At 33.7% G+C, this 16,007-nt stretch overlaps 1 protein-coding gene across 3 annotated transcripts in view; it reads right to left on the reverse strand.

Moving 5' to 3' along the window:
• Nucleotides 1-2,855: 2,855 nt before the first annotated feature.
• Nucleotides 2,856-16,007, reverse strand: part of LOC105479550 (hypocretin receptor 2) — a 117,923-nt gene continuing 104,771 nt past the window's right edge. Inside the window, exons 5-8 of one of the 3 annotated variants that reach the window (XM_024792162.2) lie at nt 11,442-11,662; nt 8,658-8,779; nt 6,646-6,871; nt 2,856-4,515 (exon numbers count right to left, since the gene is read on the reverse strand). In XM_024792162.2, coding sequence (XP_024647930.2) covers nt 4,461-4,515; nt 6,646-6,871; nt 8,658-8,779; nt 11,442-11,662 — 624 coding nt within the window. In that variant the 3' untranslated portion in view covers nt 2,856-4,460. Of the gene's footprint in view, nt 4,516-6,466; nt 6,872-8,657; nt 8,780-11,441; nt 11,663-16,007 lie in introns of those variants that run through there. The other 2 variants (XM_024792161.2, XM_071096933.1) reach the window with 2 other exon arrangements.

Below are 16,007 nucleotides of genomic sequence, written 5' to 3' on the forward strand. Positions count from 1 at the left end.
ACTGTGATAGTGGTTTGATGAAGAAATGTAGAAATAAAAGTCAGCCACATCAGAGAGACCAAGGAAGAGTTAAGCTGGATTCCTGGATGCATTACCCACATTGACCCAAGAGCTAGAGAGTATGACTTCAAGTCAGTTTCCAATGTGTATAAGTAAGGGGAGGAGAGCCCAAGAGGTTGAAAATGTCAGTAACAAAGAGAGATTTACCATGATAAATCCTCTTACATGTGCCAGGTTTTATTCATGAAAGAAAGAGTAGATGTCTGGGCATAAAATTGGTGAGCAAAAAGAATACTGGTGCTACCTGCCAGTTTGATGATGGTTAGAGATTAGGATTTGGTGTTCTCAAAGTATAGTTTAATTTTAGTAAAAGAAATATGTGCTTTGTAGACACTGAGAATATAAAGTGTTTTGTTCACATGGAAAGATAGTTCTGTAGACACATTGAAGCAATTGTGAGAAAATGAAGCAAAATGATGAATTGGGAAAAGAATTGTCATGCAGTTATAATTAATTCATTAATTGAAGAGATATTTATCAAACAACCTTTGCATGCCAGGCATTATTCTAGGGAACCAATGAAACAACAGCCAGCAACACTAATGAGAAGGCCTTCGACATCAAGGAACTTTATATTCTTAAGGATTATTGGCAATGAATTTCCAAGGAGATAGGCAGTTTACAGATCTCTCCTTTCCACTTGTCTCAAATTGTTATAACCGTATGAATGTTAGTTAAAAACAAACAAAAATAAAGAGAAAGAAAGAAAAAGAAAAATATATTCTTGAGGGAAAAAGCTCTCTAGAAAAGCGGAAATATAGAACCTGGATATTTGTAAAGGAGTGAGGAAAACTGGACACCAAGGAGTGAATTAAACGAAGAAGAGACATTAAAGAGCCGAGATATGAAACTAATATACATTGCGGGACATATTTGGACTAATTAACGGAATGTTGTATATGGAGAGACATACACAGACATACACACACACACACATTTGCATTTAGAAATCATGTAAAAAATTTTGGATATATTGACGATACTCTAAAATTGCAATTTTCCCACTTTATAATGGATATGCTATATGATCTAGACTCAGCTTTATAGGCAAGTCCTTCACTTAGTCTACTAAAACCATATAAACAGAGCTTTTAAATCTATGCCCCTGTTTTAAGAAACATCGCTTTTCTGAAGATGTTCTCGTTATCTCATCTATAATAAGTAAGTTTCATGTTGCCATGCATTGTTGAGGATTTTTCCAGTTCCACAACATTTTGTTTTTACCATTCTTCCTCGGTAATTAAAATATTACCTTAAATATTTTGAAATTAATCAGAAATTGATCACCTAATAAACAACAGTTTAAAAAAAATAAGTATTATCTTTTTGCTATTGCTCAGGGCTTGGGCCTATGAAAAGTAACACAATAGCTGTTTTGTTTCTGAAGGTGTCACAAGCAGTACCTCCTCAGATATATCTCCCCTCCGACCTGCCATGGCCTTAACGTAAGATTCTCAAAACTGGGATTCCTTCTGGCTTGAGGCAAAAAGCTTAGCTGGGGCTTGAAAAGAGAGTTGTCACAGATTCAGAAGACCACTGATAAACATAAATGTTCAGGGAAGTAAATGAATGGGTTTTAAAAAAATGTAAAATTATGAAATTTTGGATATGCAAAAATTAATGTTTTACTTTTTCCTTCAGCTCTGCTTCATTTGTTCTCAAATTAGCTGCTTGCCTCTTGTTCATCTCATGAGACAACAAGAGCCTAGGCAATTGGATGGGGTTGGGCTAAAGGAAGGACCAGGAGTTGTATAGGACAAGGCATGCTGTGGAGGGAGGTCTGCTGATACTTAGCTTGGCGCTAAAACTGGTGGTGACATTACAAGTGAAGAGTGACAAAACAGTGAAAGGAGAACAAGAACAAAGAGGTGCTTCGAAAATTTTGCTACCCAACTTCTCATGCATGGCCATTGGCCTGGATAACAATGAAGATGCTGTGACCACTCTTCAGGGCTGGCTCCAGAAGGAAGAGGAGTGGCCAAGTAGCTAGTCTTTGCTAATGGATTACTTAGAGCAACACATTCTCACCACTGAATAACTTCTTTTTCTTGTAATTTCACCACGAAAAAGTTCACTTCCTCTTGAGACCCCTACTAAAATCACATTTTCCTAGGAGTCAAGTATTTACCTTGAAATGTTACTTTGGCTTCATTTTATATAAAAGTTAGAATAAACAGTGCTGAATAAAAATTGATTTTTAAATTAATACTTAGTGTCCGATTCTGTATTTTCTCAGAATTATTTCAATAAAATTTGAAAAGCTGAAAATACACATTTTAAAATTTATCAGTAAACATAAAATAGTCCTAAATGTCTTCCACAAAATGGCGCAGAAAAAAAATTAATTATGTAAATGTCACTTACTAGTCTGATAATAAATTGAAAATCATGAGTTCATCATTTCATCTCAATGTAGACTAAATCGCTCAACTCAGATAAAAGCTCCAAAAGTTAATGCTGTATTTATCTGGTTTTCATAACTTTTATGAAATATTTCTGTACCAGTGTTAACCTTCTTTGTTATAGTACCTGCTCTTAAAAACAACATTAAAAACCTTTTATATCATGATTATCCTTGGTTATATAAACCTATTGGAAAAAATGTTTTGATCATTAGGTACTGCACCAGAGGGCTTAATTCAATCCTTAACTGCAGAGATTTGACATTAACTATGAGTGAATACACAACTCATCTAATCAACAACAACAAGATTTTTCATACAATAGAGAGGGCAGTGTAAATGTGATTATAGAATTCTCAATATAGCTTTTACTTAAAAACTACATAATGCACATCCTTTACAGCAGTAAGTGTGTAATCACATTGGATTTGATAAGAAATTTCTTCATGAAGACACAGTACAATCAGGCATAAAGAATTTCAAGATATAAGATAATTGTTAAACACCTGACATAATGTTACACACATGAAATACAATAATTATAGAAATACATTTCATGAAAAACATAAAAGACATTTAACTCCAAAGATTATAAAGAAAACTTAAGAGAATAAAAATACGTGGCAAGTGGAGGGGGTTGGTGCACCCTCGTTAGTAGCAGTAGTTGTGTAGAAAACAATTCCCTTTGAACTTTGGGAAATAATAGTGTTTTCATGCCTTTGTACTTTAGTTTTTGTGGTACGTAAGGTAATAGAGTAGACTTTTACAATATTTTCTCTATATATTGTCTCTAAAAAATCTATTTTTTGCTTCATGCAGTTTGAAAACTAATTGAATAAAACTTAGTGGAATTTACTTTTTTTGACTTGTAACTTGTAGAAAGTAGAAAAGGCATTTGTTGTAAAACTGACACTGAAAAGCTTTCTAAATTGTAATGACTAGCGAAATTTTTTTTGAAATGCAGTTGATGGCTATTGCAATTTACATCAAGTGCATTCTATTATTACACTAGTATTAAAATAATAGCCCTCCTCACAAATTGGGTCCATAAACAGTTTTGGGGTTTTTTGCCATTCTGATATTTCAGGTTTAAGCGTAGCCAGACTAAATGTTAGAAACATATTTACCTTAATCTTCATTAAAACAATGTGTCTTAGGAGTGAAATTCAATATCATTTTGTCTGCTACTTGCAATTAACTCATCAATAATTTATAACAGGTGTTTAATATCCTATAAATTCTCCAAGCTTTGGAAATTCAGAAGTAAATTTCCTCACAAACTGGGAGTAATCTTTAGCCAACAATAAATAAATTCAAGTATGAAGGTTTTTGTGGTTTTATAGAAATTCAGAAATAACAAAGTTAAAATGGATTCAATGTTAGATAAATTTATATCATCCCTATTGATAAAAGCTCAATGACATTGACAACTTACATTAAATCTTTGAAATATAGCAAAAAAAGAGAGAGATACATATTTAAGGTATAGCATAAAACACTCCCAACACATTCCTTTCAAAAGATGTCTTTGCATTTGTGTCACTAGCAAATAATGAGGTAAACAGTTGACTCTTTGTTTCATAAGATTGGCAGGGTTTGGGAACACCTGTTTCTTTACCATTTGTCCTATTAAGGTAACCATACTAAATCCAGACCTCTTAGAAAGATTCCTGGATTCACATGTTGAGTGCTATGTACATGGTCTATTACATTCCCAGAGTTTAAGTACTGGTTTTATTTTATTTTATATCTCTTTCCATGAAATTATCATTCTTAGAAACTATCTGCCTCTGCAAAACAAACTTTAGTAAGTATAAATAAGATAGGGATTTTAAAGTTTTACTTAAAAACTCAAGTCATCCAGGTGGACGTAAAGCACACAGGTGCCTTAAAACCAGTCTTTCACACTGCACTTATCAATAGCGATTGTTTTGTAAACTGTAATTTTTTAATAAGATGACATGAGTGAGAGTCAACATTGATACTCAGCTTCTTCTTTCAGACATCCAGCCACACTGACCGTAGCGATGATGGTGGCCCCTGTTGTAGACACCTGTGCAGTAAAAGACTATTTCACACAGGCTGATAAACTTATGTCAGATGGTATCACTTAAAGCAGTGGGATCTCAAATCTTAAAGTGCTTCAGAATCACCTGTAGGGCTTAACACACAGCTTCCGGGCTATCACTCCTAAAGTTTCTGGTTAAGTAGGTGTGGGATAGGGTGGAAATTAGCATGTCCAGTAAGTTCCCAGATGATGCTGATGCTGACGGTATAGAAACCACATTTTGAGAATCACTGATTTAGAGCAAAGGAATTCTGACTTCCCATCCGTCACATAACTGCTGCTCTCTGAGTCAGTTTTTTCCTTTCTCTCCCCCTTTCCCTCCCAATCTCTCTCCCTTTTCTCTCTTTTAAATTATAAATAGGTATATTTGGGTCTAAGGAATTTACTCTTCCTCTGAGCTATTACTTGACTATTAAGGCATATTATCAACATTATTTGAAGTTATCCTCAAACTTTTTAAAGTGCTATCATCACAATCCAAAAATTACAACTCTCCTTTCATGCAGCATAAATAAGAAAAGAAGTTCCGAAATATACAAAGGGGAGAAAGGAGAGAGTTAAAATACTTTGCTTTCACTGATATAGTGCTTATATTTTACAACATGATTTCAATAAACCTTGTATAAGAAGATAGTTTTTGCTTTGAGTCATAAAAGGCACAAGGTAACAGAATCCCAAATTCCAAGATTTGAAAACAAATTGTGGATAATTAGGCTGTATTACTTTTCTCTGAGAGTAATGGAAAATGAAAAAAAAAAAAACAAAAATTAATTTTCCATGAAAGTTTTTCTTAAACACTGTGCCCCATATCTTTTGTTTCAATACAATCAGAACACCTGTTACGATAATATGAGATGAAAATCATCTTTCATAAACACTTACTTTTAATTTTCAAGTAAATATTTGAATCAGAAGAATTTTTCAGGGGAATAAGTTTGAATATTCAGTGCTTTGACCCCTAAACCTTACATTTTCTACAAAATATACAATAGTCTATTCATTTATGTGTGAGTAAAGAGCAAGCCCCTCTGTTTTTTAACCACCTGGTACTCAGCCTCAGGCCCAGATGGAATCCACTGACATCAACTGTCATTGTAAGTAAATTGAAAAAAAAAAAATGCCACTGTGCTACACACTTTCTGGTGAAGACCACTGTCCTTGGTAGCTTCACTGCTCTGCCATGACCAAGAATTGTCCCCCAGATTGTTTGCTGCCTTGCACTCTGTCAACATGTCTCCCTCACTAGACTGAAGCTCTTTTGTAGGCATGTTTGCATTGACCCCACCTCATTCCCTAGCACCTAGCACAGTGGTGCATTTTTTATTTAATCCAGCAAGGCTGACTGTGTCATTTTTTTGTTTTTGTTGTTAAAATAACATAATGATGTGATTTAGCTTATTCTTAAATGTTAAAGTCTTTCATTAGAGATGGAAATTATGTTAAAACTTTTACTGTAATAGAGTCTTACTGGCCATATATTGAGACAAGAAATGTTAGTAATGGTCAATTTGCAAACCTGAGAAAATTGTGTAAATGAGTGAGTATATAGTTTTGTAAGACAGTTTTGAATTACCTAACACAATATGCTATTTTATATATAAATATTTTCTCAGATATCACATTATAACAACAGTCTTGTGATTTTTTTCAGGAAAAAAAACTATTAAGTCAACTAACATGTCTATTGTTAATTCAGAATTAGTAATTGCTACTTCTTTTAGTAGCAAAAAAAAATCATTGGATAGATTCTCGTAATTTTTAGGAACCATTTGAATGTGAGAGATTAAAATAACAAGGGATTATAAAAAGAATTAGAAATGTTTAAACATTTAATTAACACACATTATAATACACGAAACTAAAAGTGAAATAGCCTGAAATAAGTTCAGTTGAAAGTTAAACTTCTAACATATTTAAATCAAAAGTTGAGAAATCATTTTAAACTGACTTTTTTTTTATTTCCAAAGAGCAATAGATTAAAAAAAAAAAAAAAAAAAAAAAGATCCACAAGTAATTTTAGCTTCACATCAATAGGATCATAAAATTTTTGTTCCCAGTGATTTTAAAAAGGATAGTTTTACTCAGGTGTCTTTGTCATATGAACCAATATTCTACCAGTTTTGAAGTGGTCCTGCTCCATTGGCTGCTGGGAGTGTGCTTATGCTAGTGAGCACGACTTGCTCGGAGAGTTTTGATATGTTATCAAAGTTGCTGATCTGAGTGGTCAAGGACTTCCGGCTCTCTGTGCTAGTTCGTCCCCTGGTGAGCCGATCCTCCTGGCGATGGTGAACTCCAAGGCAACAGCAAGAAAATGCAGCTTTAAATTCCTCTCGAAATTTTCCTGGCAAACAGAGAGAATGAAAGGAAAAGGAATTATGCATAAATGTTTCAACAAGTTGTGAATAGGGTACAACTGAGTTGCTCCCTTGAGCCAAACTAACAATGAGGTGTAATATTTTGCAAAGATGGGGAAAATAGAAAAAGGAAATTGAGTTTATTGGAAGCTTGGTAGACTCTTGAAACAATGAAGTATTTTCATAAAATAATGAGGCTGCCTTTCATGTATGGTGCTTGGAATTTATTTCATTCCTTTATAGTCAAACCTCATATACTTACACATATTGGTATATTTTATCTAAATGACTATACCGGAAGTGATCATCAGTAGAAGAATGCTCAGAGATATTTAATAATTAAACACAGTGAAACTTATGTCATACAAAGCCAAAATTATACAAAAATTACTCCTGCATTTTACTCTAAATAACTGATATTGAAACAATTAAATCCACAAAATACTTAGAAAAATTCACTCAAATATCCAGAAAATTTCCAGTTTCATAATCTATGTAAGAAAGAACAAAGACTGAAGGGGGAAAACTACTGTAGAAGGTATTCCTTGTCTTTAAATTATGGAGGAGACATTGGAGAACTATGTGAATGAATCAGTCACTTTTATTAGTGTGAATGGCAGTATTGGGAATCATTTCTTCTCTCTTAGCCTCAGCTACCCACTGAGTTATCAGTGATTAAATGAGAAGATGAATGTTCACGGGCCCAGCACAATAGCAGTCACATAATGAGTTATCAGTGATTATCAGTTGCCTCCTCTAACTCACTTTTATCCTCCATACTAGAACTTTGACTTGGTTCTGTGACTTCTGCTTCAAACACTTCTCATTACAACTTCCTTATAGCCTTTACCCGCTTACTGCGAGGTTCAGAGCTTTAGTCATTGTGCTAGATTTTTTAAAAACATAGAACAAAATTGTTTCTCAACAATCTAATTGGTTGCCTTTTTTTTTCAACCTATGCAACCAGAAGGCCAAAGATCAAGTTGGAAGATACACATGCTTTATTAAACATGCCACAAAATGAATTTCTGTTCTTCCATATAAAATCATCATGCAGTTGAAGATAGAAATAACAAAGAAATCGCCAATGAATTGGAGAGTAAGGCAATGTAAAAATGTAGCTAATTAAAACACAATTCTAAAAGTCAGTCAGGCAAAATGTGAGTAAACAATAGTGATTTAAATGATTTTTATGATTATATTGATTCCATAAACAGATACAAATTGTATAAGTTACACATATATCTATGTGTGTATCATTTAACTTATGTGTTATTTTGGAGTACTACTACTTTTGGTAGTTAGTGGGAAATATTGAGATAAATCCAAGAGATGATACACACAAGAGAAACGTTAATATAGCAAAATATCTAAAAGTGAATAGGTCCCAATTCTGTCTCAATTAGGGTACACATTTTGGCAAAGGAATAATATAGCAAGGCAAAACAGAACAAAGTATTTTATATTTTTGTAAATCAAGAGTTTAAAGTATGTCATGTAAGATTTTGTGTTATTGATTTCTCAGAATGTTTACTTTTCTATTATAACATTTCTTATAAGTTTTACATGGAAAAAAATCACTTAGTTCTTTTTCTCTGATGAGTCCAGTAACAAATATGTTGCCTCGAAAAAGAAGAAACTCAAGACAAATCAGGTCAGGGACAAAGAAAAATCTCACATAGCAACTAAACTCTTCATGTAATTGAAGAGTGTTCATTGATTTCTCATCCTTGGTTAGAACTGTGGCTTATGGAAGAAAAGTTGAAAACTCACCACTGAGAAAATTATAAATAATTGGATTCGCAGCACTATTGGCATATACAAGCCAGTGTGAAAAGGTAAACCAGGCATACACAGTCTCTCTGTCGTCGGTGTGGGTAAACATCCCAAATACTCTGCAGGAAAAGAAACAACAGAAAAGTATCTTTTAAATAATTAAATTCAAAGGTGAATGAGGCTATTGGTAGAGGTTGGTCTGACCCCCGTCCTCCTCGGTTGCCGGAATTGACCACAGATTGGTTTCTGACCCTATAATTTGTTTAGAATAACTTCAGTGCCTGAACAGAACCTCCAGAGCTTAATCAATAAATCAAAAGCCAAATCAGGTCAGAGAAGGGTCTCTCCCTTTCACAAATAGCAGTTGCAGTATTTCTTGTAAATAAGAATACAGAAGTTGAATATATATCTTCTTTATTTCATTTTCTTTCTACATACAATTGAATAATGTTGTATTAATATTCCATTATATGTATCATTTAAAAATCACTCCTAAATGATAGTCTTCAAGTACTTTTTCCTACCTTCATTTATGTATTGATCAAAGTATCATATGCCTTCAACTCCAGTCTTCCTGGACTATCTGAAACTTGCCTTCTGGGACTCCTTAATACCCAGAGAAGAAACAGTTCTCAATGGGCAGAATTTTGGTAATTTTTAAAAATTAATGAGTGTTAATTTTTCATGTATTATTTTAAACTTTAAAAAATGTTTTATTATGCTATCCTTAAAGACGATTTAAAAATTTCCTCCATACTTAGAAATATTCCATCTATTAAATTCTAATCGCTAACCTACAACAGATAACTTACAGCTACTCCATAAGATTATAGGTCAAAAATCATATATATTTCCTGCTAAAGTCTCCATCTTTGTATCTGTGTGTGTGTGTGTGTGTGTGTGTGTGTGTGTGTGTTTTACAACAAGAAGGCATGATAACAATGCATTTCTGGTATAAGGTTATTCTCTAAAAAGTACTAGAGTTTTACAAAAATATTACATAGAGTGAAACAATATGGACAACAGAAATTTGTACTATGTTATGACCCTTTACCTCAAAATGTCTTTGAAATCTTGGACAAATCTGAACTGTTGTAAAGAAATTGGTTTTGACTAATCCGGCAAAAAGTTAAGTTTTAAGGAGAAGAAGCTAGGAATGGTTTTTGTGGGAGAAAGAAAAAACAAATTTCATATGCAAGGACAAACAAATATATAAGCATTTGAAAAAAAATGTGTGTGGTAACAAGAAAAACAATCTTCAAGTTCTTGTTTTCAAAAGTTTTTATGTTGTGGAAAAGAGTAGAATGCCCAAAAACTTGAAATATTTTGAATTTAACACGGCCTTGCTCCTTTGACAGTTATTTGTTTTCCTTGGAAAGGAAGGGATTTGAGTCGGAAGAATAAGACAAATATTATTGACAAAAAAGTATTTGGAAATAAAAGGAAAGAGCAAGTTCTGAGATACAGGAAATCCAAATACGGAACCCAGAGAGAGGTAAATCCAATTTTCATTGAATTTAGACTGAAAGAAGATTAAAAAGAGAAAGAATAAAACCCATCTAGTAACATGTTTATAAAGTTATTAAAAGCAGAAGACAGTATCTAGAGGTGGCCATAATAAATTTATATTAAATTTTTATTAGCAAAAATATGATGATAATAATAAGAGGCGAAGCACAAAAAGATATGGAGGGCAAAATAATTTCTATTTTGTGAGCTGGCATATGTTTGAAGGACCCAGGCCACAAAAAAATCATATATCTTTAAGGCTGTGACTGTAGTAAGTAGTATTACTGAACAAACGTTTATTCTCCATTTATTCTCCATTGAAAAAGCCATTAAACAATCAAAAACAGGGGCCAAAGAGAATGAGAACCCATTGCAGCTGGTTATACCACCTTTCTTCTGACTCCAGCCAAAGCTGCTGCTCTTCAGAGTTCCCAGCTGTGAGGAATATGATATTGATTCTGAATCAGGGAAAAGTGAGAGGAGCAATTCTAGCTTAAGTTCGAAGCCTGCTGTAAACAGAATTGGTATTGCCTTGGGACCAGTCTATGTGGAACAGTTTTGATAATTCCCAATAAAGTTAGCTGGCCATGAAGTTTAGTGTGTACCGCTGCCTCTGCATCTGCTGTTCATGTCATGGGTCAATATTTTTAACTTAATAGTTGTGCCTGCAGTGTAACAAATAACACACTTTCCCTCACTGATTTTTATTAATATTTGTCCTGAGCTTGATTCAGTGACTTCAGGAAATGAATTCTTCTGTTTAGACATTCGACATACATATCTGCCTTGATTGCTTTTTTTTTTTAAAGTGCTCACCAATGCACTTCTAAGTATAATTAGAAAACTAACGTAAGATTCTTATCTCTTTTTATCCTTAAGAGAGAATGCTCTCACAATTGCCTATGTTTTTGAAAACGAAGTTTTGAAAAACTCATTTGTTCTCATCAAGAAAGAACTGCAAGCTGTAAATTAGTTGTTACGCATTAGAACTTTGTCTGCATCTAAGGTTTAGCAACTAGCTTGAAGAGATTGGAGAAACATCTGTTTTATGTCTGCCGTGCAACTGAGAATACGCATGGACAAAAGCACGTGTCTGAGCACTCTTAAAGGCTGTTCGCCTTACCTGCTGGTAACAACATAACTGAGTCATCTGGCCTGACAAGGTATCTAGGCAGAAAGTTTAGGTTTTTCTCTGGCTAGTAAAAAAAAAATGTTAATTAAGAATAAAGAAATGGCAGGCTATTTCATTTTCAAATAACAGGTAAGTTTTACCTCTTTAGCACATTGAGGATGCTAATTGGTAGATAGCAAATTGCAAATACCAAAAGCACAACCATCAACATCCGGGCTGTTTTCCTTCTGGCTCGGATCTGCTTTATTTCAGCCGCCACAGCGCTTATTCGGGACTTTGTCGGCTGTCCTGGCCCTCGAGGCTGTGAAACAGGCTGCAGGGGCTTCCATTTTCTCTGAACTACAGACGATGTTCCAGGAATCTGAAAGGAGAGGAGACAGACCCTTATTGCAATTTGACTTAGGATAAGTTCCACTTTGGGGAAATAATTAGAAAACACAGTCAGGAAAGGCTTCCAGACGCCTGAGGTGTGGGAGGTTTGAGCGCCTGTTTCTCCGGAGCATTTGCTGAGCTTAGTATGTGCTTGGCATTAATTCAGTCGAATGCCAAATAGGAGTTTGGGTGGGAAAAAAAGTTAAAACATCAAAATTTTGTCGATGTTTAAAGAAAGCTGCAAGTGGAAAAGATATTTCCTTGTAAAAAGAACAAAGCCTGGGAAAGGAGAATGATAAAGGGATGACAGCCATTATTATCTTGTTAGGAATTTTTGTTCAGCTCAGATACCAAAGTATAAAGCAAAGGAAAAACCCAGCAAGTAACGCCGAGCAACCTGTATGGATTTTTCACGCATCAATACTGCCATCTGCTGCCAGACAGAGAGATAGGACTTAACTACCTATAACTTTTTAGGTTTTCTGCTTCTCAAGTTCGGACAAAGCAAACTTTTTGAATGAAAGGATATTTTTAAAAATCAAGTATTTTTTGTTGTTCACTATTTGTAGTTATGGAATTGTTTGAAATCAATTTTGTGGTCCAGCCCTTTAAAATGCACACAAAACCATTGAGGATTTTTGTGATCTTACATTAATATTTCAAATAGCTGGAATTTGTAACAATAATTACACAATTTGTACTTTTTCCATTTCTTTTTCTTTTCAGAGTTATTTGATAATAGCAGGGAGTCCCTCCAAGTATATTTTCTTAATTGTAAGCTCATGAAGATTGATAGGGTTTAGTGAACAGAACAATAAAATTCAGCATGCATAATTTTTTAAAGAGGAAAACGTGCCAACAAGCACAAGAAAAGGCCACCTTAGTTCTAATAAGATTATTCAGCTTTGGTTTTTGTTTCTGTGCTGCAAACCAGTACTGACCAATGTGTCCCTGTGGCCTCTCAGAATAGATGTTCAATGGATTTTATTGCTTTTTACACCACAAGATCGAAGTCTGTTCGATAATCTTTGAGAACAGAATTTTACTTATATGTCCACACAGATAAATTAATATGACATTTCCTTTGACCATCTTCTCTCTTGAAGAGGTAAATGATGTTAACAAAAACCTGCCCTTAAATGGAAAATATCGGATAAATTATTTGTCTTCTCACTCTGTATGTCTTGTCGTGTAGACAACCCTTTTTACATAGTAGTGGTTCAACTCAATCTTTTAACCCATTAGTTGGGGAGAGATGGGAACTTTCTCTTCTGTGACTCTCATTTTAAATAGCAATTTTAAAAAAATAACTGATGAGAATGAGCAACGGATGCTGGAAAGTTCCAGGAGACTTCAATCATGAAAAGCCTGTATGTGTCTGCTAAATGATCCTGAATTGTTTTCTAAATGATCTCTGAAAGATCAATTAAACTTTAGTGATTCTATCACTAACTGTTCCCCTGAAGAAGAGAATCAGCATTCGCATCTGATGACTTCTGCAACCATTACAAACAGTTCTCGATCACCTGAGGTTGGGAGTTCAAGATCAGCCTGACCAACATGGAGAAACCCCATCTCTAGTAAAAATACAAAATTAGCTGGGCATGGTGGTGCATGCCTGTAATCCCAGCTACTCGGGAGGCTGAGGCAGGAGAATCACTTGAACCCAGGAGGCGGAAGTTGCAATAAGCTGATGAGATCACACAATTATACTCCAGCCTGAGTAACAACAGCAAAACTTCATCTCAAAAAAAAAAAAAAAAAAGAGTTTTTCATAAAGAGAAACAGCTGTGGTCCCTGACATCAGGAAAAAAATGTAGTGATACCCTTTTTAACAATCATCTAAATAAGGATAGAAGATGCTGAATCCTGCACTCATTTTGAGGACACATAAATTTCTCCATTGATAAGCTGTCTAGAGACATTGAGAATCCAGAGAAACTCAGTATAAAATTCAGAGGAATATCTGACATTACTGAGCTCCAGGAACTATGTATTAGTAATCCTGGTACATTATTGTAAATCCCATAGATTTCAATCAAGCAGGCACTGAGAAGGATTAAGTAGAATACATGCACCCCGCTTTTACTTCATGATTATAAATAAACTTTATAAATAATATTTAACACAAAAATACACCCTGAAAAATGTATTATCACAGTTATGAATTGGAAATAGCATGTACATGATGGACCTTAAAACCTACTCTGACTTAAAAAGTGTTTGTGACCAGGATAAAGTTATGAGGAAGAGGCACACATGCTACAAACGTTAAAAATATCATGAATAAACAATGAATTTGCCAACTTACATGAAATGGACAAAGCCCTTGAAAGACAAAGGTGACCAAAATTGACACTGTACTTACAAACCTTGCTACAAAAAAATCTCCAGGCCCAGATAGGTCCATTAATGAATTCAATCAAACAGTAAAGGATAAGTAATGCCAATCTTGTTGAGACTTTTAATGAAATGTACAGAAAATATAATATTTTTCAACAAATTTCATGAGGGCACATTTATCTTAACAATCAAAGATATGATAACAAAAGACAGCTAACAACTAAATATCCTTCATGAATAGAGATAGAAAGCACTTTAAAAATATGTTATCAAATCAAAGCCTGCAATATATAAATAGGATAATACCTTTTGCTCAATCAGATTTATTCTAGCAATGCAGTGTTGGCTTACCACTCAAAAAATCAAGTCTTCTGTCACCACTTGTACTCAACATTGTACTGGACTTTGAGCCAATACAAGAAGAAAAGAAAAATAAATAAATAAATAAATAAATAAATAAATAAATAAATAAAATGCATAAGATTGGTTCTATTGAAAAGAAATTATTGCTTACAAAGATCATCCTAAAGAATCTACAAAAAACCCACTAGAACTTATAAAAGAATTTAGCAAAAGGAGCAGGACACTAAATCAATAAACAAAAAAAAAATTATACTTCTATATACTAGCAATAAATGGAAAATAAAATTTTAAAGGTTTCAATATCAAAAGAATGTGTTTTAGGCACACATTTCATAAAATATATATAAGTATATATATTTATTATATATATACTTATATATTAATATTTAAGTATATATTTTATTTTATTAAATATATACTTACAGATATTTAATAAAATATATATTTTATTTTATTAAATATATATGTGTATATATATGTGTATATATTTAATAAAATTTTATAAAATATATATATACTGAAAATGATGAAACATTGCAGAGATATAATAAAGAACTCCTAAATAAATAGATTCATTGTGTTCATGCATTAAAAGGCTTAGTATTGTTAATATGGCAATTCTCCCCAAATTGATCTATAGATTTAATGCAATTAATCACATTCAATACCACAACAGTCTTTTTTGTAGAAATGAAAGTACTGATTTTAATTTTTTATGAAAGTGCAAAAGGCCTGGAATAGCCAAAAGGTGGCCATGAGTGAGAAAAAGATGACAAACGGAAATAAGACAAGAATTTTATCTGGGAGGAGGAGGAACAAAGAGTTAAGTTTGTGGCTGGATGAGTCTGAGAGTTTGGATGATGATTTTTCTTAATGCATAGCAAATGCCTGCACCATTTGCTAAGTGCTAAGAAACTTGTAGGACAGGTCTCCTTTCTCCTTACCCTATTCTGTAACCCATTACCCATTTCATCATAATGGAGTACAACAGATATTTGGTAGGCACTGGCTGTCTTATATGCAGCAATAATCTCCTTACATTTCCCTATTCAGCAGGGACCGTGAAAATTTTTCTTGCCCCTTTACATTCCCCACCATATGAAGATGACTGTGTTCCAACTCCGAGGGAGTTTTTCACATTAAATTCCATGACTTCCTGACACTTTTTGTTTACCTCGGTACTGCTCTGATAAAAATTAAAATTTGCATGCTAAATTTTTATAATGAGGGCTATAATTTTATTTGTTGCTTTTCTTACCATCATTCTCACTATGAATAGCTCCACTTTCAGAGTGTACAGATGGCCCTTATCAACTGCAATACCTGATCTTCTCACTATGCCTCCTGCCCCTTGGCCAACTCCAGATCTGTTGTCTCGCAACATTATTCTGTCACACAGCCTATGACTTCTTCTTTGCAAAAAAAAAAAAGGTTTTCCCTCTGCTCTCTGGGACTTGATATATGGTTTCATGAAATAGGTTCTCTCATTTTTTGCACACCTATGGACCATTTTAAAGTCCATAGAAGTACAGAAAAAAACTTTAGTCAGAAAGTACAGAAAAAACAACCTGGGGATAGTTCCTATTATAGTCTCTCATTACATTAACATATCAAATTGTGTGTTTAAC

The sequence above is a fragment of the Macaca nemestrina genome, chromosome 5 (assembly GCF_043159975.1).
Source record: "Macaca nemestrina isolate mMacNem1 chromosome 5, mMacNem.hap1, whole genome shotgun sequence".
In the NCBI taxonomy this organism is placed as follows: domain Eukaryota; kingdom Metazoa; phylum Chordata; class Mammalia; order Primates; family Cercopithecidae; genus Macaca; species Macaca nemestrina.